The 27,733-nt window shown below is 53.6% G+C and overlaps 1 protein-coding gene across 2 annotated transcripts; it reads right to left on the bottom strand.

Moving 5' to 3' along the window:
• Window positions 1-1,672: 1,672 nt before the first annotated feature.
• Window positions 1,673-26,443, bottom strand: LOC117005659 (glutamine synthetase). Of its 2 annotated transcripts, none has more exons than XM_033077591.1 (7): window positions 26,364-26,443; window positions 7,306-7,481; window positions 6,594-6,755; window positions 4,822-4,968; window positions 3,859-3,986; window positions 2,670-2,869; window positions 1,673-2,414 (listed from the first exon to the last, which is right to left on the bottom strand). In XM_033077591.1, the coding sequence occupies exons 2-7, from the start codon at window positions 7,469-7,471 to the stop codon at window positions 2,093-2,095; spliced, it is 1,125 nt and encodes a 374-aa protein (XP_032933482.1). In that variant the 5' UTR covers window positions 7,472-7,481; window positions 26,364-26,443; the 3' UTR covers window positions 1,673-2,092. The 2 variants fall into 2 exon arrangements, with proteins under 2 accessions (XP_032933482.1, XP_032933481.1); XM_033077590.1 differs by lacking the exon at window positions 26,364-26,443 and adding an exon at window positions 7,610-7,661.
• Between the last annotated feature and the right edge of the window lie 1,290 nt (window positions 26,444-27,733).

Raw genomic sequence — 27,733 nt, 5'->3', positions numbered from 1 at the left:
CTGGCATGGGCAGACAGGACAGATCCCAGCTCAGAGAAAAGCCCCAGAAGCGGCTTTGGGAGAGCTCCTGGATTGGCACTGGAGCCTCACTACCCCACCCTGTGCTTGGCTGCAGGGGAACCACAGGGTGAGACCCAGAGTTTGGATGTCCCACGGTGCTGTGTCCAGCTGCAGATGTTTCCATGTTGGGAATGTGAACTCACATGACTCCCAAATTTGACAGTGTCTGTACAGCACAGTGTGATGAAAGCTGAAGTACTTTGGCCACTGGTGCAGCCAGGGAAGTGAACAGGAGTCACCCTACTCCAGATTTAGCTCTTTATTGATTTTCCAGCTGCATCCATCAGTCATTGTCCCGGTGCTCAAATTACCCATTAGAGACATATCATAGAAAAGAGAGGAAAACAAGACAAGCTTGTGGTTTTGATGAAAAATGCTGAACATCCCAAACAGCAACTTCTGGAAGGAAAATCTTTCCTTTGTAGGGTGGGGACTGAGTTACATTTATTCTTTAACAGCTCAGAGGCACTGAGGGCTCCTGGCTGTGGTCTGGGGCTTGACATCTCCCATGGCCCTTATTCCCTGAGCACTGGCAGCACTGTACCCTGCGGGAGGGACTCAGAGACCTCCCTCCAGTCCAGCTTGTCACCTGTGCCAGATTCAAGGATAACATCAAACCAGCTTGAAAATCCATGACTGCACTGGGGTGACACAATGTCCTCTGTCCATGCTGCTGCTTCCTCTCACCTACAGTGACTCTCTGTTGGTGGCTGCAGCTGGGTCACAGCTGTAGGTCAGTTCTGTCTGAGATGTCCCTGGGGTTAGAGGGATGGCCCCTGTGCTTGTATCCATCACCCCACAGCTGTGTCGTGGAGGGACCCAAGGGTCTGGGGCTGCTGTTAACATCCCATTGATATGGAAACGCCCTTCCTCAGGGTTTTACTACATGAATTTCATAGGGTGTGGATGAATGGCTTCAAACTGAAGGAGAGTAGGTTTAGATTAGATATTAGGAAGAAATCCTTCCCTGTGAGGGTGGGCAGGCCGTGGCACAGGGTGCCCAGAGAAGCTGCAGCTGCCCCTGGATCCCTGGAAGTGGCCAAGGCCAGGTGGGACAGGCAGGGGTTGGAGCATCCTAGGATAGTGGAAGGTGTCCCTGCCCAAGGCAGGGGAGGGAGCTGGATGGGCTTTTAGGTCCCTTCCAACCCAAACCCTTCTGTGATTCTATAAATAAATCCACGTCCTCCACCTTGTGAAAAGACTCCAACCCAAGGAGCTGCATTGTGACTCTGTGGTTCACCAAGGCAGCAGGGGGGATGGCCCCAGGGTCCCCTCCTGCACCCACAGGAGTCCCCAGAGGGGAGGGCTGTGCTGGCTGTGCCCAGGACCGGGCTGGCTGTGCTGACTCAGCAGCACACACCCTGTGTAAATGCCCACCAGCTGCTGTTTGCTCAGCCCGCACTGCTCTGTTTGCCTTTGGGATCACGATGGAAGGAGATGGCCTTTGGTCCAGAAAATGAGGCAAGGCAGCTCCAGGCACCTGCCTCAAGGATCTTCCAGGCATCTCTGCTCCTCCAGCTCCTGCCCAGGCTGCTCAGTAGCTGCAACCCACCAGCACCACCCAAATTAAAACCTCCACAGAGCTCTAGGAGCTACAGAAATACACACTTGCCACAGCATAAACCCAGCTGCCACGCAGCCAGGAAATTTATTATCATTTCCTTGCAACAGAGATATGGAAAAAAGGCACCCACCCTCCACAGGTGCAAACAGCAGCAGCTGCAGCATCCACGCTGGGATCTATGTACATCACAGTGTAAAGTCCATCAGGGGAAAAAAAATTCAATCCAAGTTTAAAAAAAAAAAAAAAGCTCACGACATAAAACCAGGAACCAGGAAAAAACAAAGCGGATGAGAAAATAGGTTGGGCCCCTCCCTCTCGCTATAAAATACATATTTCTAAGGCGACGTTTCACAAGACCAGAAGCGAGGTTCCTAAAGAGTCTGAGCTTGCAGCCGAAGACACCGCACAGGCACAAATCCCACGTGAGAAGCTACTGTAGGCACGAGAACCTCCACCCACGCTGTGCCCTCAGTGGTCAGCGTAGTCCTTGGTCTCCACCCCGGTCTCGTTGAGCACCGTTGTCCTCATGATGGCCTCGGTGACGGCGTAGGGATCGCAGTTGGCCGCCGGCCGCCGGTCCTCGAAGTAGCCGTAGCCATCCTGGCCGACCTGGCGCGGGATGCGGATGCTGGCGCCCCGGTTGGCCACGCCGGCTGAGAACTCGAAGATGTTGGAAGTCTCGTGGTGGCCGGTGAGGCGCCGGGAGTTGTCCCTGCCGCCCCGAGGGTCGTACACGCAGATGTGGTAATCGTGCCGCTTGCTCAGCTTCTCGATGGCAGCTTCAATGTGCCTGTGGGAGAGGAGAGGGGGTTCAGTGGGTCTGTCTGGGGGGTGTCACCCTCTCCTCCTGTGCAGGGACATGGACAGCCCAGGGGACACCTTCATATGCTCCGCTGCTCTTAAAATAATGAGCTGGAACAGCCCCAACCCTGCCTGGTGTAGCCACAGAGGTAGGGAGACACATCCATATGGCCCAGGACACCCCCAACCTCCCAGGTACATCCCAGGGAGTCCTGAGACTCCCCTTGAGCCCCCCCAGACTCACTTGAGACCCCCCTCTCTCCGCATCTCCTCGGTGCTGTAGTTGGTGTGGCACCCAGCGCCATTCCAGTTGCCAGTCATCGGTTTGGGGTCCAGAGTGGCCACAACCCCAAAGTCCTCACAGACACGGTGGAGGATGAACCGAGCCATCCAGAGGTGATCCCCCATCTCAATGCCCTCACACGGGCCCACCTGGAATTCCCACTGGAAGGAGTGAGCAGAAGCACCGGTAAGGATGGGAGAGGTGGGTGCCTCCCCAGCCACCACATCACTGCCTCTCCCAGACTGGGCTGGGGCTGGGAACAGCAACAAGGATGGGGAGCATTGAGTCAAGCAAACAGGACAACTTTGGCATGCAAAAAAATAAAGGGAATTAACTGTTCATCACTATGTAGAGCAAATCAGATGGGTTTTTAACCAAAACAGAGCTAAATAAGCACCAAGTCTGACTGAGGCTGGAGCTGCTGTGAGCAGGACCACACTGCAAATAGGGCACAGGATTACCAAGGAGCCAGTTAGTCCTTCCCAGGGCTGCTCCCTGCCCAGCTGGAGCCAGGGTTGCACCACCCACAGTGACTAAGCGCTGGGTGACGTCCTTACGGCTGCTGGCAGGGAAGAGCCTGGGCCCAGGATGCCGAAGGCAGCCAAGAAGGACCTTTAAGAATTTGGGGCAAACAGCGGGGTTGGTAACAGTCCTGCCTCAGCTCCACTGCTGATAAGCCCCCACTTATCAATGCCACATCAGCAGCAGAAGAGTCAGCAGCCCTCAGTCGGTCAATCTGACCACCTGCCTAATGCAATCAGGGGCTCCCTGCTGCTCACTCCCAGATAAACTCAAATCCTCCCAACTGCTCCCCAAGGCCACATCCCATCCCAGTTTCAGAGCAGGGCTCAGACCCCATCACCCCACACGGTGCTCCTGCAGCCTGTCCCAGCTCCTGCCATCCCCAACATCCCTGCTCCCATGGGGCAGCTCCGAGCTCTGCTCCAGCTGAGCTGTGCAAGGAGCTCAGGGTGAGTTAGGAGAAAATCAAACGCACATTTCCATTCTAGCAGTGCAGCTGCTCCCACCTAAGCAAAACCGAAGTGAGGACTGGGTGTTCCAGAGGAGCTGGGAGTTGCTGGGTTATTCCAGCCTCAATAAACTCACATCCATCACTGGGAAGGGACTGCCTGGGGCCATCCACACCTACCTGGGAGGGCATCACCTCAGCATTGGTGCCACAGATCTTCACCCCCGCGTAGAGACAAGCCTTGTAGTGGGACTCCACAATATCACGCCCGTACACCTTATCTGCTCCAACCCCGCAGTAATAGGGGCCTGGAAAGAACAAGAAGTCACCACCCAAGAGAAACTTCAGGGAGCAACAACAGCATTGTAGTATAATCCCACACTCCCAGGTACCTGCTGCCACGGGCAGAGGATTTATGGGAATTAAAATGTTTCTCTCCACAGGACATCAAACCACCGACCCCAGCTCCAGGACTAGAAGTGTGAGCAGTTCATCTGAGCAACCTCAGCCTTATCTGGGCAGTTAAATAATACTTGTAACACATCAAACGGGAGGTGACCTCGAGATAAGCAAAGTTTAGTCTGCCCCGGGGCACCTCCCTCGCCCTCTGAGCACATCAAGCGTCCGAGATTGTTGTGACAAGAGCTGGCATTGTTCTCTGCTAGAAAATCCAATTCACTGGGGTTTGATATCTTCCTCATTCAAGCAGGTCAGGCAAAGATCTTCTCCCCGCCTGGGGGAAGGGAGATGTTGCAAGCAGCCGGTCCACACAAGAACCAGGTTGGGAAACCTCTGGCTCTCTCCCAGTAGGCAGCCAAGGAGCTGCAGTAGGGCACAACACGCCATGCCAAGCCCTTTCCCCGACAGCCAAGGGGAGGAGGTTTTTCCAGCCCGGTTCTCCAGCCCTTGCCAAACAAGTCGTGCAGCTGAGCTGTTTGTGCAAGCAGGGTCCGGCGGGAGCGGCGCGGCTCACGTGAGCCACGGGGCACCAGGTGCGCTGGGCAAACAGCCCCTGCCTGGGCTGAGCCCCATGGCAAAGCCGCACCGAGCCTGGGCATGGGAACTGCCACCGCCCAGCGCCCCACAGGCAGCAGGGTGGGAGCAGAGGGGACATTCTGGGCTGGGGCAGGAGGGGGCTCTTACCCTGCGGGCCAGGGAAGCCGTTGTCGGGCCAGCCGTAGGGGTGGCCATTGATGCCCAGCAGTGTGTACTCCTGCTCCATCCCGAACCAGGGGTGGCTGTCCTTCACCAGGTCCATGACTTTCTTGCACGTGTGTCTCAGGTTGGTCTCTGGGAGCAGAGAGGTCTGGGTTAGAGCCGTGCTGTGAGCCAGTACCTACCAATCTGCTCCATCCCCCTCTGAGGCTCCACCACTGCCAAGTGCTTCCCACAGAAGCTTTAAGGAAATCATGAGTGAATCCCCCTTCCTGCTCACCGAATTCCTCCTGGCAGTTATTCCATCATCACAGCATCAGGCCACAGGTCAAGAGGGTTTAATTACCCTGTGCCCCAAACCACTGCTGATGGCCCATGAACATCCTCCTCCTCTTACTCACTGAAGGACCAGGAGCTTTACCTCAGGCTCATCCTACAGACATTCAGCAGAACCTGGGAACAGGGACTTCTATCACTCCTTCACCTGAATTCTCCTTCTACCAATCTCATCTCAATTATCCTTATCTTTCTGCAGCTCCATCATTTTGGTTAGCATTCAGACTGACTGGCCCTGCCTTGGCCTTTTGAGGTGCTCAAGGCAACTGGGGCTTTGCCAGGAAAACACAGATAGCAGAGAACTGTCCAGACATGGGACAACGTGCCAGGCAGAGGGAATGAGAACTTGGACCAAGACATCAGTGAAAAAAAACCTGGTGTGAAAGGGACAGGCAGGCTCCAGGCTGCACATTCTGCCTTAACTTGCAATAAAACCCCAGAGCAGCTACAACAGAGCACAGGGCTGGAGGGAAGCAGTGGCAGATGGGGTGCACGGGTAAGACAATTTCTTCCCCTGAGCCCAACACATCCCTTAAGGTCCATGGAAAGCCAGCACGGGAAGGGCTGGAGGATGCACCCCTCTCCCCACCAGGGCTCTGGGCTGAGCTCTCTGCCCCGCGATCAGGAGCTCTCTTTACAAACTCCTCCAGCGGAGGAGCTGCCGGGCAGGAATCTCAGCGAAGACACTTCCCCCACCCGTCTGGACGCTGCTGGAAGAGGAATCGGCCCCGTCTTTCACCATCCCTGCCCGCAGCCCCCGCTCTCCCGGCAGAGCTGCATCACCCGCAGATGTCCTCTCCCTCCCCCTCGCACCCAGCGAGGTACAGCCCTGCTCGAGTGGCAAATATCCGGTTATTTGCGGCAAATAACCCCTCCGGGAGCCCCTCAGCGCGTCCCTGCAAACAGGCTCCTTTTCCTGTGTCTGGGGCTTTATCACAGGGACAAGACGGACTGCAGACTCGCTGATAACACCAGGAGCCGCGCGTTCTGGGGCTGTTTGCAAAAGGTCACTCTGAGCGAGCACACGCCGTTTCAGCATCTTCTCCTTCCTTTTCTGCAGCCTCCCACCAGCGAGAAGAGCAGCCACAACCCCGGCACACTAAAACCCCCGCACTTCCAGCCCTGCTCTCCCCGATGTGGGGCGAGCTCAGGCTCAAGCCGGGAGGTGCCTTTGGCGAGCGCCGTCAATGAACTCCACTGCTCTCCTCGCCCTGTGCCATTAAAACAAGTTCCTGCAAACAACCTCCTAAAACAGGTTCCTGCAAATAACCTCCTGCAAACAATCTCTGCTGGGATTTCGGAGCCTCGGGCCAAGTGCTCGGCACTCAGCTGCGCCCCAGGCCAGCGGTCCCGAGCAAGCGGCCCCTGGGGGAGGCGACACCCTAAATAATAAGGGGTGACCTTCGGGAGCCGGGGGTGCTCACCTGCGGGTTTCCTGTTGTACTTAAGCACTTCGCAGAGCACCAGCTTGTTGGGGTCCAGGCAAAAAGGGTCCCTGAACATGCAGACCGGCACCAGGAACATGTCACTGTTGGAGCCCTCTGCCTGTGCCGTGCTGGAGCCATCGAAATTCCACTCGGGGACATCTGCGGGGACGGAGGTGGGAGTGAGGTTGGAAAAAGTTCCATATACGAATTGTGCCAAGTGACGGCGGCTCAGATCCAGGATGGAGCACCCAAAGGGCACCGAGTTCCATGTGGGATGTCAGCCATAGAGGTTTTCTTGCACATCCCCGGAGCCCATCAGTGTGTTCACCCCCCAGCACCATCAGGCACGGGCAGGATCAATCCCAGCCACTCCACTCCCTCTGCCAAACCCTCACCCAGATGCCAACACGTCTCCGTGCCTGTTTGCCTGGCGCAAAGGGGCGAGGAACTCATCCTCCCCTTCCCACCCAGTGCTAATAGCAGAGATTAGCGGATTAAGCAAACCGCAGGGACGCAGGTTGGGTATTTATTTACCCTGCTGCTTGGTGCAATTCCACCGGACAGCTGCGACAGGTATCACCGGTGCCACGCAACCAGGAGAGCCTGTCCCAGCTCCCACTGCCCGAAGCACCCCAGAACTTTTCCCAGGCCACGCTCAGGGCCCTCCACCACAGCACCCATCACCCGGAGGGACGAGCAGCCGCGTTACCTTCGATGCTCTTAGGCTCCTTATCGAGGGTCCTGCTCTTGCAGCGCACTCCCTCGCCGCTGCCGTCGATCCAGACGTAGGTGACCTGAACCCTGCCATCCTGGGGCAGCCTCATATACTGCTCCCGCACCAGCTTGTTCAGCCTGGAGCTGTGCGACACCGACATGGCGACGGCCCTGCGAGGGCGCACAGGTGAGTGCCCGGCCCGTCTCCCCTCGGGGATTTTACAACCCAACCTCCCAGCCCGTACGAAGCCACCCCAACTCCCCCCGGCGGGACTCGAACCCGCGGCCCCCGCGCTCACCGGCCCTGCCCCAGCGCTGCCCGCTCCGCTCCGCTCCCGCTTTAAAGGCGCGGCGCTCGGGGGGCGGCGCGGAGGCGGCTCCGCCCCGGGCCCCGGCCCCCACCTCCGGGACACCCACTGAGCATGTTTAGTATTGCTTTCTTTTCTGATTAAAATATTACTTATTGAAACCGACAGCTATCCCGCGGCTAAAGCATCGCTTTATATAAAAAGCAGTGAGTTATGGGCTAAATAACTTGTCGTTTATTTAAAAAAAAAACAGGTGTAACTCATTGAAAATTGTATTTACCACCTCCTGTCCCCTCTCTGCGGGCCCTTTTGGCCCCTTGTTTGTGTAGGGTTGCCCTCGTACACGTGTGCAGGTGTTTTTCTCCCAGCGCTGCCAAGTTGCTGTCGGGGGGGAGCTGGGGAGGCTGCTGGGTTGTGCTCCCCCAGCATCCCAAAGTCTGGCTGGGCCCATGCCCTGTGGATGTGTGATGGAATGGATCTGGATGCCTGGGTGGTCCTGGGGACAGGAGCAGGCAGCCTGGCAGTCCTACCACCCCCATCCTGCCCTGGACACCCCAGGAACTATCCCTTCTCACCCGGCTCCAGCCCCCCCGTGGCTGCAGGGCAGGGTTTGGCCCCAAGCCTTTCCTTGGAAGGGAGGAAAGGCCGAGTGCGGCAGGGAGAGCCTCTGGGAAAACACCGCAATCTCCTACTTCAGCCCTTCCCGTCTTTCAACCGCTGAGTTAAAAGCACAATTTTAAAGCACCAGAGCGTAGTAGAGTCTCTTTAAACTCTCAAACTATCCACGCTCAGTACATGCTCTGCTGGAAATACAGTCAGCTAAAAATCCTCAGCCAACAGGTGTGAATTTGAGTCGATTATTTCAATATAGCAGCAATTTCCAGCTATTGAACCGAACGCAGATCCAATTAGGTGAATTAAACGCCTCGCTGCCTTCCCAGTTTTCCATAGATCCTGCCTGAGAGGCTCCCACGTGTCGGAGCAGACAGACCCCAAACGTGCCAATGCACAACCAGCACAGGCACAGCCCGTGCCGCCGCCTCCGGGGCTTATCTCAAATACTCCCGGATTTTTTTCTGGGAGGAGGGCAAGATTCCAAACAACCCCCTTCCGCCAGCAAACCCGGCGGGGCGAGCGCGCCTCGACTCTCCAGCCTCGGCTTTGAAGCAGTTTTTCGATGTTATAAAAGGAGAAAAGACTTAATGGCATGACTGGGCTCTAAAGCAGTTGGGTTTTTGCCAATTCCCCCGGTTCTTAAGGCACACTCATGCTTGCGGCTGCCTGACTCACCCCCAGGAATGTTTTTCTGCAAAACACCAGGGCAGCTAAAAAAACCACTTTATGGTTGATTGCCCCCCACAGGACATCTCCTCCCCGGGTACTGACCCAAGACATCAGCTCTGTTTTTCTTCTGAAGGTGTTTTGGTCCCGCAGGCAGATAAAGAACCGGGAAGAAACCTGAGAGCACTTAGGATTGCACAAGAACCAGGAAATGAGATTGGCAGCGAGAGAGGCAAAACTTAATTAGCAATTTTGGTGACCGGGCGGTGACATCAGTGGCAGCGGGCTGCGGGCGGGCCAGACGTCACCCACCCCACAATTCGTGGGTGCTGCCCCGAGCAGAGCGCCTGGGACGGGGCTTGGCACACGGGGATGTGCCCGAGGTGCCTGGAGCAGCAGTGGCAGACCCAGCCAGGTCTCCCCCGTGTCCTTGACACCGCCCCGGTGACATTCGGGGTCTCCTGCAACTGAAGCTGGGTGCAGCCCGACAGCAGCCACCTCCCTCTGCGGGGTATTTCAGGGACACATCCACGAATGTGGCTGCACAGCTCAGCATTTCCTCATTCTTGTTTGGAAATCGTCCCAGGGCAGGAGGAAACGCAGCCCTGGGTATGCAGCCCCTTCCCGGAGGCGTTGCAACGCTGAGCCAGCACCGTGCTGGGGAGGCGTCAGCGGCTCCGCCAGGTCCTTGGCTCCCTGCTCCCATCTCCATCTCCATCTCCATCTCCATCTCCAATCTCCATCTCCATCTCCATCTCCATCTCCATCGGGAGCTGGAGCCTGCGGGACCGGCCTCGGGGCTGGAGAAGCAGCTGGTGCTGAGCAGGAAGCTCAGAGATGGATCTGCATCCCTCGGGAAGGATTGCAAGCCCCACCCGAGGAGAGGGGAGCTGCATCCCTCGGAGACAGCAGCACCAGCACCCGTGTGTTCATTGTGATAGGAGGGTCCAGCCAAGCCCCTGCCCCTTCCTGACTCAGCTGGGTAGGGGAGAGGCTCATTTTATTCCCAGTGAAAGCTCTGCCTTCCCTCCTGGATGTGCCCACCTGTGCAGAGACACCCTGGAGCTGGAGTGGGCTCAAAGCCAAGAGAAATGCAACCAAATCCAGGCTGAGTTAACGTGGATGGGGAAGCAGAGCTCCTCTGTGAACAGCTGGAATCGCTGAGTACCAAAACCCCCAATAATTCCTCACCTGGTCAGAGCCCACCTGCCCCAGGAAGGCAAACACGGTGGGTTTGTGGTGTCTGGGGACAGCAGGGACAGCAGCAGCCTGTGGGTGCACAAGTGTGGAATCACAGAATTCCTAAGGGTGGAAAAGACCATCGAGTCCAGCTGTTAACCCAGCACTGCCAAGGCCACCACTGCACCAGGTCCCCAAGTGCCATCCCTGCCCAAACACCACCCCTGAGGCAGCTTTCCAAATATACAAAATTATTTCATACCTAAAAGAATTTTAATAAGCAGGGAAAAGTGTTTCTGCTATATAAGATTGGGCACCTGCTTAGTCAGTTTTTCCTGGGAATCAATCCTTACCTCACCACAGCCCAATTCCAGCTATTTCTATAGCAACAACCCTGTTGCACCAATACAGCCAGCACAGTTCACACCTGGATCCTCGAGGCTCTGGATTAACATTTTACCCCAAACAAGCCCACGCTCTGCAATCAGCAGGCTCCTGCCTGCTCCACTCCACACCAGGTACAGTAAATATTAACTGAGGCTCCCGACCAGGGAATCAGTGACTGGCCCAAGGTCGGGCAGGCGGCAGAGCTGAGGGCAGGAAAGGGAGCAGGGGTGTCCTTGGAGAAGTAAAAGGTCACAGATTAAATCTCCAGAGGACTTTGTGAAGCCTAGAGCTGCAGCAAAGAGAGGACAGCAGGGAGAGAAGCTGATTCCACTTTGCTGTTACAGCCTGGACCCACCATCACCTCTGGTGCCATCTGGGATGTCATCCCAGTGCCCACAGGAATGCAGCAGGGCTGCTCCCCTTCCCAGTGTCTGTTTTTTGGGGGGGGGGGGGTGATGGATCAGTCTGGAGACCCATCCTAGGGAGACCTGGCCAAGCCCTAAATACTTTTCAGCGTTTATCTCTCTGACTTCGAGGTTTTGTCAGCCTGAGTATTTTCCAGCCTTGCCAAAACACACCAATGATAATTTTTGCTTTGATTGGATAGTAATAAATCATTAGGAAATTTTTTCAGATTGTAAATCTTCAGTAACACATTTTACTACAAAGGGGTTAAACACGGAGTGATTTACCTCCTGGGGTGACTTTTTCCACCTTTCCCTGATGCTGCAGCAGGACAGGGGGCTGGGCTGTGGCTGTCAGATCCCTCCCACACTCGCCCAAGAAGGATCATCCCTGGGCACAAAGCAGGGTTTTGGGTGAAGAGTTTGGGTTCTGCTCTAAATCATCCTCCAGGATCCAGGACACTGCTCAGAGCTGAGGGAGTTTCTCCCTGGTTGTTAAACCCCCAAAGCACCTCCCAGAGCCCTGGAGCACGGATTCCCCTGGGAGAACATTCCCTCTCCCCAGGCTCGCTGGGAACAACCTGGGCTGGTTTTTGTCCTGCCAAACAGTTTGGAGGGGAGATTAGAGGGAAGGCAAAGAGCAGGATCGGCAGGAGGAGCCCGGCACAAACACCATAAAGGGATTAGAGGAGCTGGGGGCAGAGCAGGTGGGAATTTTCCTGCATGCACTGAGCTGGAGGAGATGGCTTTTTCCAGCTCAGGAAACCGGGGGATGCTGTGGGGGAAGGTGGGTGGCCCAGCAGGGCTGCAGGAACGGGCTGGGAATGTGCTGGGATGTGGCAGGAGATGGCCAAGGTGGGTCAGAGCCACACTGAGACCACCCAGTGCCCAAGGGGGCTGTGATATTCCCTGTCCCCGGGACACAGCACTTTTACACTTTTCCTGCAAAACAGCTGAACTGAATTTTCTTTTACAATTAAAAAACATTTAGGCAATAGCAAATCTCCTTAGATTTGTACCCAAACCACTTTGTCTTCATTCAGATAGTGCTGCCATACCTTTTTCTGTACACACACATATAAATACATATATACATGACATATAAATACATATATATATGCACATACACATCATTGTTTATGTCACACTTGAATACACCTGGGAAACCCAACTCAGTGGCCACCAAAGCACGCAGCACCAAGCTGAAATCCTGAGCCCTCATCCCCTCACAGGTCTGTGCAGGTTAGTGCAAGCCAGGCTCTCTCACAGCACAGAGCTGCATTGGGGTCTGTTTGCAGAAAGCTCTAATAAACAGTTTTCACAGAATCACGGAATCAATGAGGTTGGAAAAGACTCTGAGCCTCCTTTTCTCCAGGCTGAACAACATTTTGGAGGTTATTTTCAGCTTCAGGGGTGTGTGTAAGGGTAAGGCTGCTCCCCACAGCAGCAGAAGGGGCTCAGCTGAGCTGCCCTGAGCAGCCCCACTCCTCTAGCTCACAGACAGAATAAACCCCGGGTGTAAACCCCAAACAGCTTCCCCTGACAGGCTTTCATTTGAATTTACTTTATTTATCACTTTACTGACCTGTGACAGTCACTGCAGGCTGTAGGAAATTAGGGGCAAAGGAGGGGGCATGTGACACACGCCCAGCCTCAGGAAACCAGAGTGAGGGGGGACAATCTCCAGCCAAACTGCTGATTGCCAGGGCAGGAAAAGAGCAGCACAGGCAGGAGCAGGAACACAAACCCCACTGGATAGGTGAGCAGCTGGGCTGAATTTCACCCAGACCTTCCCTGGGATCACTCACAGGCAGGAAGGAAAAGCTGTCTGGGACACAAACCAGGGCTCACAGCTCACAGGGAAGCAGTGGGGCCAGGGCACCACACAAGGGACCAATTTCCCTGTGATCTCTGCAGAGAAGGACCCAGCAGGCTCTGACTCACAGGGGGAATTACTTTCTCATCTCTTCAGAGACAGAAACCATGAGCTGGAGCTCCCCACACTGAAGGCAGGAGCCCTGTCCCAAAGGCTCTCACACAGCTCTTGGCTTCAGAGAGAGGACAAGTGACAGAATGAGAGGAAAGTTGCACAAGGGGAGATTGAGGCTGGATATTAAGAAAAAAAAAATAATGTAAAAGCTTGTAAAGCATAGGCACAGGCTGCCCAAGGGATTGATGGAGTCACCATCCCTGGAAGTGTTCAAAGCAATGTGTGAATGTGGCACTTGAGGACATAGTGGTGAACAGTGGTGGTGCTGGGCTGGCAGTTGGACTTGATGATCTCAAAGGTCTTTTCCAGCTTTAATGACTGCAATTCTGTGATTGCTGCCCTGTGACATCCTTCCCCAGATTCCAGCCAGAATCCTGGGCTGCAAACCCAGGGAATTTTAACCAGCAACCTTTACTTTAGCAAAGCTGAATATCAAACATCTCCAAGTGCACCAAAGCCCCCATGGCAGCAGAGTGCTCAGAGCAGAGTCTAAACAAGTGAACCACCAAAAGGATTAGCTCCCTTTTAATGTAAATAGAATTATCAGCCCCAGCAATGGATGCAGGGGGGCAGGCCACAGCCTCCTCACCCAGCCTGTATCCTGTTTGGCAACCCCATTTTGCAAAGCTCTTTCACTTCCCTCCCTGCCCACACTGAGCCCTGGCTGCTGCCAGCAGCGCCTTCAAACCGGAGCCACTTTGTTTGTCCAAGTCATGAGGGGATTTTTCCGAAGAAAACAGGAGGCTCCTCGCTGGTGGTTTTTGTTTTCTCAGTGCTTACCCAAACCCAGTGCTTTCTTCAGCAATGTCATCTCCTTGTAATCACATGATTTCAGGAGCTGGGACTTTCAAAGGGTAAAAAAAAAAAAAAAAAAAAAAAAAAATTAAGCACTTTGAAGGCAACTTTAGAGCTTGTAGGGTTTGGCCTTTGGTTCACAGGACAAGGCTGCCTTGAAGAGGTCCCATGTCTGAGTAGTTGGGGAGGTATTTTGGGGCCAAAAGGTTTGTTTTCTAAGGAAAACCACCTTGCTGCCAGCTTACTGCAGGCCGCTTCACAAAGAAAAGGTAAAGGTAAATCCTGGCAGGTTCCTGCAGTGCAAAACAGCCAGATGTGCTTCAGTACTGTGGGCACTGGGCTTGAACTGCAGAGGCTGGAACCCAACCCAGATCCTACAAAGGCAGAACCAGGATTCCCCTTGGTAGGGCTTTAATGTGAATTTAAACCAAATCAGAGCCCTAGAAAATCCCTTGTTCTGGGTGAAAACACTCTCTGAGCACTTCATTTTGGCCTTGTTTAGCTCCTTTTGAGAGTAGATCTGTCCAAAAGGAATTCCTTTTGCTTTCCAGCAGGGCATCCCCATCCATGCTGGTTCCCATCCCTGTCCCAGCTGAGGTTAAGCTGACACAGGTTTGTTTTCCTGCCACAGCAGCAGCCACTCCATTGTTATCCCCCTGGGTGCTCATCCCGAGCTGCCAGCCCCATGCAGCTTCTGTCAGTGCCCAAATCCTGGAATCCTCTCCCAGCACTGATTGGGGTGAGCTGCTGATGCAGCCCCACATCCTCACCTGCCCTTCTCTTGCTGCCCAGCAAGACCAGGGACATTAATGATCCTTGGATTTACCCTGTCTCAGCAGCCAAACCCAAAACACCAAATTGCTGACGTGGGGCTGGTGAGCCCTGAGGGGCACAGCCATGCACAGCAATCCCCAAATCTGAGCCTCCAGCCCAAACAGTGGGGTCCAACACCCCAGCAAGGCTGGAGACACCCCAGCATAGCCAGAGCTGCTCCCTGGGAACCTCTGTGTGCAGCTGGAGCAGTGGCACAGCCAGTGTCAATGCCCCATCCCCTTTCCCTGTTTTACTCCCTAGCATGGAGCAAAGCACCCTCCAGCCCCTCTCTCTTCAGCTGCCCAAAATCTGGCAGTGAAATCCCCCTGCAAGGAACAGTTTTGTCTCTGCTCCCCTCTCACCTGCATCTCCAGGGCTGTCAGCTGCTGCACTGCTTCCCCCACAGCCAGGGCACCTCTCACACCTTAAATCACCCCTTTTCCACCCTCTGGCCTCTCCACGCTGCAGAGTCACCAATTACTCCTTGGTAAGAACCCAGAGAGCTCTGGGATGTCCCTGGTGGGCTCAGTCTCATTACAGGTGTCATTTCCCCCCTGCCCAAGATGCTGCTGAAGACAGAGGCTCTGCTGCCCTCTTGGCTCAAGTGACCACAGAACGAGTGAGGAAGAGTCACAAAGGAAAGTCAAATTTACTGTTCTATGGGAGCAGGAGCCTGTTCCAGCTCTGGGCAAACCCTGGGGGTGCTTCTCTGCCTCTTCTAGCCAGACCCAAGCCCTGTTCCTGCAGACAGTCACTGCCCTGAGCCTGCAGACAGTCACTGCCCTGAGCCCTCTCCAGCTGCTCCAGCCCCGCTCTGACTGATGGCACTTGGGGACATGAGACATGTGAGCACATCTCCTCCCCACAGCACCCAGCCTGGGGCAGCCCCCTCCTCCAGACTCTGGGACACCCTGACCCCTCCTTGGGGACCTCAGGTTTTCAGCAGCTCTGGAGAGCAGGACAGTGCTGGCACAGTGTCCAGCCCATGGTCACAGATGTCACTGTCACCTCAGGGCACGTGGGATCTCCCTGCTGGTCCCCAGCCAGTGGCACAGGGACAGCCCTGCCCTGACACAGCCTCAGCTGGCACAGCCATGTCCTCTTGGCTTGGGGACAGGGACACTTCCCCAGCACCCCTGGCCCAAGTCCTGCCTGTGGCAGGGTGGGAAGAAGGACACAGCACCTCATTTAATCACTAAATACTGCTCAGGGTGTCCTGGCTGGGGTGACCAGGGGTGCAGAGAGTCCCTTTATAGAAAACAGCCCCATGTGCAGACCCAGGCCCTCTCCAGCCTCCCAGAGCCAGGCAGGAGGAAGACGGGGATGGATGGATGGATGGATGATGGATGGATGATGGATGATGGATGGATGATGGATGGAGGGATGGATGGATGGATGGATGATGGATGGATGGATGGATGGATGATGGATGGATGATGGATGGATGATGGATGGATGGATGGATGGATGGATGGATGGATGGATGATGGATGGATGGATGGATGGATGATGGATGGATGATGGATGGATGATGGATGGTGGATGGATGGATGGATGATGGATGGATGGATGATGGATGGATGGATGGATGGATGGTGGATGGATGGATGGATGGATGGATGGATGATGGATGGATGGATGGATGATGGATGATGGATGATGGATGGATGATGGATGGATGATGGATGGATGGATGATGGATGGATGGATGGATGGATGATGGATGGTGGATGGATGGATGGATGATGGATGGTGGATGGATGGATGGATGATGGATGGATGGATGGATGATGGATGATGGATGGATGGATGGATGATGGATGGATGGATGGATGGATGATGGATGGATGGATGATGGATGGATGGATGGATGGATGGATGATGGATGGATGGATGGATGGATGGATGGATGATGGATGATGGATGGATGGATGGATGATGGATGGATGGATGGATGGATGGATGATGGATGGATGGATGATGGATGGATGGATGATGGATGGATGGATGGATGGTGGATGGATGATGGATGGATGGATGGATGGATGTTGGATGGATGGATGATGGATGATGGATGGATGATGGATGGATGGATGATGGATGGATGATGGATGGATGGATGATGGATGGATGGATGCTGGATGGATGATGGATGGATGGATGATGGATGGATGATGGATGGATGATGGATGATGGATGGATGGATGGTGGATGGATGTTGGATGGATGGATGGATGGATGTTGGATGGATGGATGGATGGATGGATGGATGGATGGATGGATGGATGATGGATGGATGGATGATGGATGGATGGATGATGGATGATGGATGATGGATGGATGGATGCTGGATGGATGATGGATGGATGGATGATGGATGGATGATGGATGGATGGATGGATGGATGGATGGATGGATGGATGGATGATGGATGGATGGATGGATGGATGGATGGATGATGGATGATGGATGGATGGATGGATGATGGATGGATGGATGGATGGATGGATGATGGATGGATGGATGATGGATGGATGGATGATGGATGGATGGATGGATGGTGGATGGATGATGGATGGATGGATGGATGGATGTTGGATGGATGGATGATGGATGATGGATGGATGATGGATGGATGGATGATGGATGGATGATGGATGGATGGATGATGGATGGATGGATGCTGGATGGATGATGGATGGATGGATGATGGATGGATGATGGATGGATGATGGATGATGGATGGATGGATGGTGGATGGATGTTGGATGGATGGATGGATGGATGTTGGATGGATGGATGGATGGATGGATGGATGGATGGATGGATGATGGATGGATGGATGATGGATGGATGGATGATGGATGATGGATGATGGATGGATGGATGCTGGATGGATGATGGATGGATGGATGATGGATGGATGATGGATGATGGATGATGGATGGATGGATGCTGGATGGATGATGGATGGATGGATGATGGATGGATGATGGATGATGGATGGATGGAGGGATGGATGGATGGATGATGGATGAATGCAGGAGCCAGGGCAACTTGAGGGAGACCAACATCCTCCATCCTACAGGGGAGGTGTCACTGGACTCCTTGGGGCCCACTCACCCCCCAGACATCCAAACACCACAAACCCCACAAAGCTGGAGGGAGGGGCAGCACTGGGAACCCCAGGGTGCCCACCCAGAGCCAGGGGAGGCTCGTGGCCCCCCACACCCTCTCTGGGGTTTGTCTCACCCATCCCAGCCTGGCAGTTCTGGGCAGTGCCCTGGGCGGGGATGTGCAGCCTCCTGTCCCTCACACCTGGCTGGACACACCTGAGCCTCACACCTGGCCCAGCTCTGGGCAGAGGGAGCAGGGATGAGGAAAGGTGGGAAGGAAGCAGCCCCTGCCCCAGCAGAGCCAGAGCAGCCCACTGGGAGAGCCCAGGAAAAGGGGCCATAAACCAGGGAATTGTGCAATGCCACCCGTGGGATCTCCAGCCAGGAAATGCATCAGCCATAGTGACATTGCCCATGGCATCCTGCTGAGGAGGGGACACCCTGTAGGTGCCACCAAGCCTGGGCACAGCAGGTTGTGAGGGAGCCCTTTCCAGGCTGCTCCCAGTCCTGTGAGGAGCCCTGGACAGGAATCCCCTCCTGGTCCCTCACCCAGGTGCCACCCACCTCCCACCCCTGGTGGCACCACCTGCCTACATCTGGGAATGGACCTGGAAAAATAACAGAGCCTGGAGCCAGGGACCAGCATCTCCTCCCACCTGGAGCTGCTGCTGGGACAGTGCCAGTCCCCTGGGGCACTGCTGGCTGCCCCCTGCCCCATGGGCACCCTGGGACCCTCTCCCCATCGCTCACCTCTGCAGAAAGCCAAAACAATGCCGTGTTTGGCCCTTACCAGGCAGCTCCCAGTGCTCCCAGCAAGGCTCCAGCAGCACCCTGGGGCTGGCCAGGGCTGCTCCCTCCCTGATCCCTCCGTGCCACACCCACATGGCCCCAGCACCGGGATGGGATCTGCACCCCCAACCCCCTGAGCACAGGCAGAAATCCCTGACAGCCTCCCCTCCTCAGGATGGGTGATGATCCTCAGCAGAGGGCTGGGAGGGAAACTGAGGCACAAGGATGAGCCCTTGCTGGCCAGCTGGAGGAGGTGCAGGAGGAGGAACCAGGAGTTTCTCCAGACATCCCCTGGGACCTGTGTGAGATCTCATGGCAGTGGCTGGCACTGGTGTTCTTGGCTCATCATTTTTTAGCTGGGCTGGGCTTGGAAAGGCTGGTACACCCCTTGGGGCAGGGGGATGCTGGGCCAAATGAACATTGTGATCTTCTGGGGATAAAGGGAGGTGCAAAGCAGCCACTGATCACTCACTTCCAGCAGAAATGGATTTGGGATGGTTACTGCTGGTTTTGGGGGGGGCTGACTCCAGCAGGGGCCACAAGCCAGCTCAGCACGGGGCTGAACACAGGCCAGTGGGACAGATCTCATTGAATATGGGGGTTTTTAAACAACTCATGCCTGGGACATCCAAAGGCACCTTTTCATACAAATCCCTTTGGAAAATATTTATCCTGCTCCCACCTCCATCAGCGAGCAGCCCTGGAGGTGCAGGCAGACTCAAGTGGCCTCTTGCCAGGACAGGAGCTTTTAAAACTGGTTTTGTTTGTGCTCAGAGTAGGAAAAGTCACCAAGGTCCTGGTTGGGGGGTGGGAGGGGGGAACCTGGCTTTTCAGTTTCCAGCTCTGCTCCCTGCATGTCACCCTTGATGACTGACTGACCTCCAGATTTTCCCACGTCAATTTTCCAGCTGTTTTGGGTGCAAAATAAGCTTGAAAATGCAGCTAATCCCTTCCAACACTGCAAAACTGATTTGGTGATTTGGAGCCCTCACTCTTGGGGTCTGAGCTGTTGAGGCTGGAGGAGCAGAGTGAGTGGATTGAAAACTGGGGGAGTGACATGAAATTTAGTTGGCAGCCAGTGACTGATTCTCTATCCCAGGGGTCAATCCTAGAAATCCTGGCTCCAATTCTAATTTGACATCTTCCTGATCTGGATGAAGGGGCAGAATGTCCTTTTGACAATTTTTGCTGTTGGCACCAAGCTGGGAGGGATGGGGAATGTGCCAGAGGGACCTGGACAGTCTGGGAATGGGGAGGAAGGAATCTTAGTGAGTTCCACAGGGAGGAAATAAAATGTTCTGCCTCAGGGAGGGACAAGCACCAGGATGGGAGAGGGAGGGGGACCAGGGAAAGGCAGGTAGGAACTGGGGGTTCTGGTGGGCACTGACCTGAACAGGAGCCACCACCAAAGGTGATGGCACCCTGAGCTGCCAGATGCTGCCTGAGGGCTGAGGGAGGTGATGTTCCATCCTTGGAAATGCTCAAAAGCCACCTGGATGTGACAGCCCTCTCTGGCTGACCCTGCTTGAACAGGAGTTTGGTCTGGTGGCCTCACGCCACGTGTTGGCAATTTTTCATTCTTTGTCCATACATAAGCCACACCTGATTATAAACCGCACGTTACAATACAGAGTGTGATAAAAGGTATCTGTTCTATCACCATCTGTTGAGGGTGGGGCAGTGATCCTGATCTCCATGGGAGATATTCTGCTAATGGGCATCCATTGAAACCAGGCAGGGCATTGTTCTTTATCTTTTCACAACCCATCCTTCCTCCAGCCAGTCATTTTCTGCTCATGGCCATTGAGTCCCACTGTGGAACTGACAAAATTACTGCATCCCATTGGGAGTTGCTCCAGCCAGGGGGAAGAGCCCAACATTTCTTACCAAGATAAAAACAGAGGGTTTGGGACACTAAGGGAGCCCCTTTCTCCACTGGACTCCAGAGGAAAACCGGATTTCTCCACATCACCACTGGAGCTCCGGAGGGAAACTGCACCTTGTACAGGAGCACTGCTCCAACTGAGCCACATCTGTCACTGCAGGAGGATGCAGCCACCATGGAATGGGACTGCTGCCAACACCCTGCCTGACGGGTGTCAGGTTGTACTCTGACTGTGTCAGGGTTTGGGGTTTGTTCTTTGTAGTACTGTATTTCTATTTTAATTTCCCTAGTAAAGAACTGTTATTCCTAATTCCCATATCTTTGCCTGAAAGCCTCTTAATTTCAAAATTATAATAATTTGGAGGGAGGGGGTTTACATTCTCCATTTCAAAGAGAAGCTCCTGCCTTTCTCAGCAGACACCTGTCCTCCAAACTAAAACAGCAACTTTTCATTCTTTGTCCATATATAAGCCGCACCCGATTATAAGCCGCACTTTGGATTCGGACCAAAATTTTAGTCAAAATGGTGCAGCTTATAACCGTGAAATTACTGTAAATCTTTCCCAAGAGCACCCAGCCAGGGCAGCATGCTGTGAGTGCAGCAGAGTGGGATGAGTTTTGGCAGGGCACGTCCATCCCTGCTGTGGTCAGGCTTTGCCAGCTCAGCCACAGGAAGCACCTTTGCAAGTCACCACCTAAAAATGTGGGGCAATGGCCACCGTTCCTGCTGGGCAGGAGGCCCTGGCAGCTCGGGCTGCCCACACACAGCAGGCTGGCACTGCTGAGATCCCACAGCAGTGGGACAGAGCCTCAGCCCTGCACCCAGGGCTGTCCCCAGCCCTGAGTCAGCAGCCTGGACCCTCCTCCCCTGGGGCACCTGGGCTCTGACATCATGAAAAACCTCCCATCGCTCATTATCAGTATTAATATGCAAACAGCTGATGTTTCCTGGGCAGGAAGGGTTGTGGGAAAACCAGGGAATGTGCAGAAGGAAGTTTGCACTCATGACTTTCTGCTGAAACTCTGAGCTGTGGCTGTAGGATCTGTTCCCAGTTCCCTAGAACAGTGATAATCTGGATTAACCAAGGAATGGTGTGGTCATGCTCCTTCCAGGCACACAAATCCATCTCAGAAAAGCATAAGGAAATCACTTTAAAATTTTACAAGCTTAAAACCATTTACCTCTAAGTGAATATTAGAATATTGGGACCACATTCCCAAAAGTTCCTTTAAACCAAACATGTTTGGAATGGAAGGATTTTACTGGAGTTACTAAATGCTGAGTAACTGCTCAAACTGAGGAGAGGCAAGAGGGTTTGGGAGTGCTTGGGTTAGGTTTTGAGCTACCACTGCTTGCAGGACTGGAGATATGTTTTAATTCCTTGTTATTATTTGCCATGCCTGGGAACAATTCTGGGCTTCACAGCTGCCTGTCCCAAGGGGATCCCTAATGAACACTTAGTTAAGAATAAAAAGGTGGATGTTGACCAGTACCAAAATCATTAGAGTTATGCTCCCTGGTGGAATGAAAAGGGATTATCCTGAATCAGTTCCTACCCATCTCTTGCTCAGCTGAGTGTTGAAATATGAGGCTTCATCTGTTTGCTGGGAACTTTGGCAAATGTGGGAATAGAAACAGAAACTTTTTCTACAGATATATACTAATGTCCTCTTATTTACGCATCAAATCCCTAATCCAAAAGTATTTCCTTCATTAAGTAAGAGCCCAGATCCAAGGTGCAGTTTGCTGGCAACAGGATTTATCCAACAAGAGTGTTCTGACAGCAGGGAACAACACCTTTCCTCTGAGCTTGCCAGGTGCAGGAGAGACACAAATTCAATTAAGCTTCACAGCAACCCCAGTGAGGCAGGCAGGTGGGGATTAATCAAGGAATTAATTAGTACAGAGAAGCCAAGTTAGAAAACAAGCCTGTCAGTCACTTCTGCCCTGCCCTTGATGCCAGGTTCTAGGATAAACAGGTTATTTGCAGGGTTGTGTTAGAGCAGACCCCAAACCCAAAACGGGGTACTGGGAACAAAAACCTTGATGAAAATCCCAACTATTGCCCAGCTCCTCTTGGGAGATGCAGAATTGCTTCCTCCCACAGCAGCTCTCACTGCAGCATTTTCCAGAAACCCAGAGCAAATCCAGGTCTCTGTACTTGGCTTTGCTGATGCAAAAAGCAAATCCCAGTTTCTCAGCTAACTGCAGGTTTTCCATTGAAAGAGGCAAGATGGAAAAGGGAAGAACAATTCAGACCAGTTTGAGGGATGGAGAAGTGAAATGTGGATCCTGTGTCATGCTCACAGGTTGAGTTTACAGCAGATCCTAAAAATAAACCCCAACTTCAAGCTGTTGCCTTACCTAGGGAGAATTTCCTCTCTCTGTCTCCTGTTCTAGTCCTCATTTCATTCCCTTCTTTTCCTCAGTTTGGATCACTACAACATGAGCTGCTCTGGGTGGCCAAGGGACAGCCAGGGGTCTGGGCATGGATTATTCTCCCTTGTGTTGGGGTGCTGGATTCAGATCTGTGGATTGTACAATTCCTCCAAAGCCATCTTCCCCTGGCCCCTGGAACTTGCTATAATAGATAAGGTATCCTAGATACCAAGGTTGAGCCAAATTCCTTAAGAATTTGGTCACTCTCCAACACTTTGGAAGATAATTGGTTAGAAATTAGTCTGTGTAATTGGTCAGTTCACCTTTAGAACTTCTCACTTAGATTGGATGCTGTTCTTTGTATAAACTTTTATTGGTTGTAGTTAGATTTCCCCCTGAACTTATGACTGTCTCTCCTTTGTTCTGGGAGAATCCCTGCTTGACCCCCTTTGCATAAAATAAAGATTCTTGTGGAACTCATCAAGTAAGGCCTCCGGTCTTTCTCTGCTGGCTAAAAGTGAGCTCCTGAGAGATGGCTGATCAATATTAGCACTCTCAGGCCCTGGTAAAACAACGACCAGGGATCAAAAAGAAAGTTTACACAGACCCACCCAACCCCTGCTCCTGATGGCAGAGAGAAAGCACAAGATATTCACAGGCAATTTTCACTGGACTTCCTCATGATTTATGACTGTAGCTGTAAATTCTTTCCCTACCTGCACCCAATGAGGTCTGGGTCTTCAGCAATGTGAAAAGTCCCACATTTGGGAGATCCAGCCACCAGTACAGGGCAGGAGAGGTCCCTGGTCAGAGCTTCCTTACAGCCCAGGGGAGTCCCTGCCCACAGGAACAGCCCCTCAGTAGCACTGGAGGAACAGAGAGAGACCCCAAAGTCTGCAGTGCTGCTCCCAGGAGCTCTGGGACAGAGCAGGAGGAGGAGGAAGCTCAGGGTCTGCATCTCCATCAGCTGCCCCAAGAGATCTCCCAGGAATGTCTGGGCTTGCTCCTGGCCTTTCACACTCAGTCAGTGCCCAGCACGTGTGAAATGAGACAGCAAAGCTCCTCAGAGCTGTCATCAGCCAACACAAATCAGGGGATGTGGAGGGGGGTGCCAGGGTGAGCAGCCAGCAATGTCTCAGAGCAAGAGGTGCAAGACACGGCCCAGGATACCAGGAGATCACAGCAGACAGGAGAAAGTACCAGGAGCACGTTTTCCATCTGCAGCAGGTCTTCCAAAGATCCCTGATCCCGAGGACCTGTGGCCAAAAGCTGTGACTCTGTTCTGCCTCCACAGCACACCTGGCAGGTGCAAGGGGCCAAATCTTGCTTTCCATGTATAAATACACGACCTTGTGGGAATCAGTGTCAAACCTGCTGTGCTGAGCTTGACATCACAGAATCACAGAACATCCTGAGCTGGAGGGACCCACAGGATCACCCAGCCCAGCCCCTGTCCCTGCCCAGACCCCCCAACAATCCCAGCCTGTCCATCCCTGGCAGCGCTGTCCAAACGCTCCTGGAGCTCTGGCAGCCTCGGGGCCGTGCCCATTCCCTGGGGAGCCTGGGCAGTGCCAGCACCCTCTGGGGGAAGAACCTTTCCCTGAGCTCCACCTGAGCCTGCCCTGGCCCAGCTCCAGCCATTCCCTGGCTCCTGTCCCTGGCCCAGAGCAGAGATCAGTGCCTGCCCCTCCTCTTCCTCTCACTTTCTGGGGAAATGATGACTGTGATGAGTCTCCCCTCAGTGTGCTCCAGCTGAACAGATCAAGTGCCCTCAGCTGCTGCTCACAGAGTTCCCCTCAAAGCCCTTCACCACCTTCATCACCCTCCTTTGGACTCTCTCTGATGGTTCAACATCTTTCTTGTAATATTTCAATATCTTTCATATCTTGTGGTGCCCCAAGCTGTCCCCAGCACTGGAGGTGACACCACCCAACCCCAGAGCACAACAAAAGGAAGAGAAAGAGCTGCACAGGAAATGTTCACCACCACTCAGTGCTGAGGGAGGACATGGAAGAGCTGATGCTGTTTCTGCTTGGCTCCAAAAGCAGCAGCAGCTGGGGGAGGCTGGCTGGGGGCACAGCATCCTCCCAGGCTGCTGCTCCCATTGAGCACAATTATAGCCCCGAGGTGCCCCAGGCTGTGCCAGGCTCCTGCTGGCAACAGACTGGGTGAGGAATGAGGCTGGCAGGGCAGCACCAGCACTGCTCCCCTTTTTGGGAAGCAGATTTTCAGCCCATTCACCAGCTGTGAAACACCTCCCTGGCCACTTGTCAGCCTCACATTCACCTGTGGCTGTTCCCAAAATCACACTGTGATTATGTTTAAGCACTTGGATTTACAACCTGGCTCTTGTGCCCATTGCTGCTCAGCACGGCTCTGGGCTGTGCCCGTGGCACATCCCAGCACCTCCCCAAAGTTCTCAGGGCCCTGTGGGATAAGGGCTCTGTGTAGTGATGCTCTCAGCCCCCTGCACCACATCCCGAGGGATGAGGGACAGATTCAGGGTGGAGACAGCCTGAGGACATTTTACCAGTGATGTGTTTTCAGACAGAGGCACCTTTGCTGTCTCCTGGCTTGGTCAGGCAGAGATACCCACAATGAACCTGCCCCTCCCCTGTGCTCCCTGCCAGGGTGCAGAACGTGAACAGCTCAGGAGCTGCTGGGAGCCACTTTGTCCTCAGCAGGGCTTCCTGAAGCCTGACATTTCCTCAGTGGCATCTCCTCAGTGTAGCCTTTAACCCTCATTTGGGTAAATCTGGGATCTAACCCAGAGGCTCAGGGAATGCTGATTTTGTTTGCTAACAACAGTGGCACCTAACACAGGCATGGCTATGGCAGACTTTAACCCTTTACTTTCCTCTGTCTTTCACTGTCCTTCCCAAAAAGTGAACCTTTCTAAATCAAGGGCTTTTTGATAATGTTTTGTTGTTGCCTTCTGGCACCATCATCCACAAGGCTCAGAATCCCACCCCACAGCAGAGAGATGGCAACAAGTGGGTCCTTCCTTTCCTACCCCAAACTGTGACAGCAGCTGGCTCACAGTGACAAAAATCCCCTGGGTTTTATTTCCCCCCTCCCCATAGCCATAGCCTGGCTTCAATGCCTACTCTGTAGAAAGCAAGTTTTCATATATGCAATAATTCCTTCATGAAAGAGGCAGAGGATCTGTACTCTGAGTGAGAGGAAGAATTTTGAGTGGTGAGATGAAAACACCTAGGAATTACTACAGAATTCGAAATGGGATTTAACTTAACAAGGCAAAGCAGAAATAAGAAAAGTTACTTTTAGTTTAACTTGAAGAGAAATCAAACAAACCATTAGCCACAAACTTGCCTGGAGAGCAGCAGTAGAAGTGGAAGTGTCCAAGGCCAGGCTGGACAGGGCTTGGAGCAGCCTGGGATAGTGGAAGGTGTCCCTGCCATGGCAGGGGTGCAAGAGGAGCTTTAAGATCCCTTCCAAGACAAACCAGTCTGGAATTCTGTGATTTTATAATCAGAGCTGATGCAGATGTGAAGGGGATGAATCAGGACCCACATCCAGCCCTCCAGCTCTGAGCATGACAGAGATTTTCTCATCCTTTATGTAAAAAACCCCTCCACCTGCTGCAGCCCTTAGAAACCCCAACAGCATTGGGGTGACACCCATGGAAAGCTTTGCCTTCAGAAATAATTCCTGTTAAGGCAGGATGTGAATAAAGCCCCACACAGAGCCCCAGGGGACACTTACCCTGTCCTCCCAGGAGGGCCAGGCAGTGGTGCAGCCTCTGGCAGAGCAGCAGGAGCTCCTTCAGCCTCCCCGGGCGAGGAGGGATGGGCAGGAGGAGGCTCTGGGGCTGTGCAGTGCGTGGGAGATTTCAGCAGTGAAACTCCAGCAGCTCAGCCAACTGCAGGCACCAAAAGCAGCAGCTGCTTCACCAAAACAGCTGGGTTTTGCTCAAAATCCCCCCAAAGCAGGAGCCTCTGGGCTTGGAGACGCCGTGAGCTGAGCACAGCCGAGGATGGAGGTGAAGGGGTTTGCCCTGCTGGGAGCATGGAGGGGTGCAGAGCTCAGCAGGGCTGGGCTGGCATCACCTCCCAAACTGCAGGAGCAGCAGCAGTGCCAGGTGAGCTGGGCAGTCAGGGCTGCCAGGTACTGCAGACACCCAAAAATGTGATCAGCTGGGACCTCAGGGGCAGAATTTGACACCAGCAGGGGGTTGCAGCTCCCTGGCTTGACCTCAGCTGCAGCACTGAAATCCAGCAGGTGTGGGTGAGGCTTGGCCCAGTGCAAGCTGCAGAGGGGTGGGATCATGAGCTGTGCATGCAGAGATGTGTCTCCAGGTCCCAGCAAATGCCCCAAACAAGGACCATGTGGTAGGTCAGAAAATGGGAACTTCTGAGAATGTCTTCCTAGGCAAAAGGAAATCCCAAGAGGGCTTTGCTGAGATGTTCAGAAGATGATCTCCAGTGTATGGAGTCCAGCAGATCCAAGCCTGTGAAACTGCCTCCACCTTCACTGACACCAGCTCTTTGCTCTGTAGGGCAGGACACATCCACAGCTGAGGTTAAAAGCCCAGAGAGTGAAATCCTGATGCTCCATCCCAAAGAACTCTTTGGGACCTGCTGGAAACAGTCCCTGCAGGAAGGTTAATCCATGGATGGTCCAAACTTGATGATTTAAAGCCTCCCTGAGCTCTCCTGTAAGCAGCCCCAGGGTGACCAGGGCTTTCACTGACTCACTGTGAAAGGACTGCAAACTGAAATTCAAACTGAAAAGGAAGTTTATGACAAAAGTGTGGTTTAGGGTGCAGCCCACAGAGTCTATTTTAGCAGAGCCAACAGCCCCCACAGCCTTGTGCCCCAGCTGAAGCCACATGAGGTGACTTCCCCTGTTCCACTCAGGGGAAGCTGCACATCAAGACCTGAAGTATCCACAAAGTGCTGGTTCCTGGAGGTTTTGCAGTATTTGGGGGCATGTGTCTTCTTTTGGAGCAAACAGCCCAGCTCAGTGCAGTGGCTGTGCTGGTTTTGGGTCAGAGGCACTGCTGGTTACAGCACTTGAGGGGCATTCTTGGGAATTCCTGACCAGAGGATTCCTTGTGTGTTGTGATGTCACAG

This window comes from Catharus ustulatus, chromosome 21 (assembly GCF_009819885.2).
Source record: "Catharus ustulatus isolate bCatUst1 chromosome 21, bCatUst1.pri.v2, whole genome shotgun sequence".
Lineage (NCBI taxonomy): Eukaryota > Metazoa > Chordata > Aves > Passeriformes > Turdidae > Catharus > Catharus ustulatus.
This window is presented reverse-complemented; position numbering and strand designations above follow the sequence as displayed.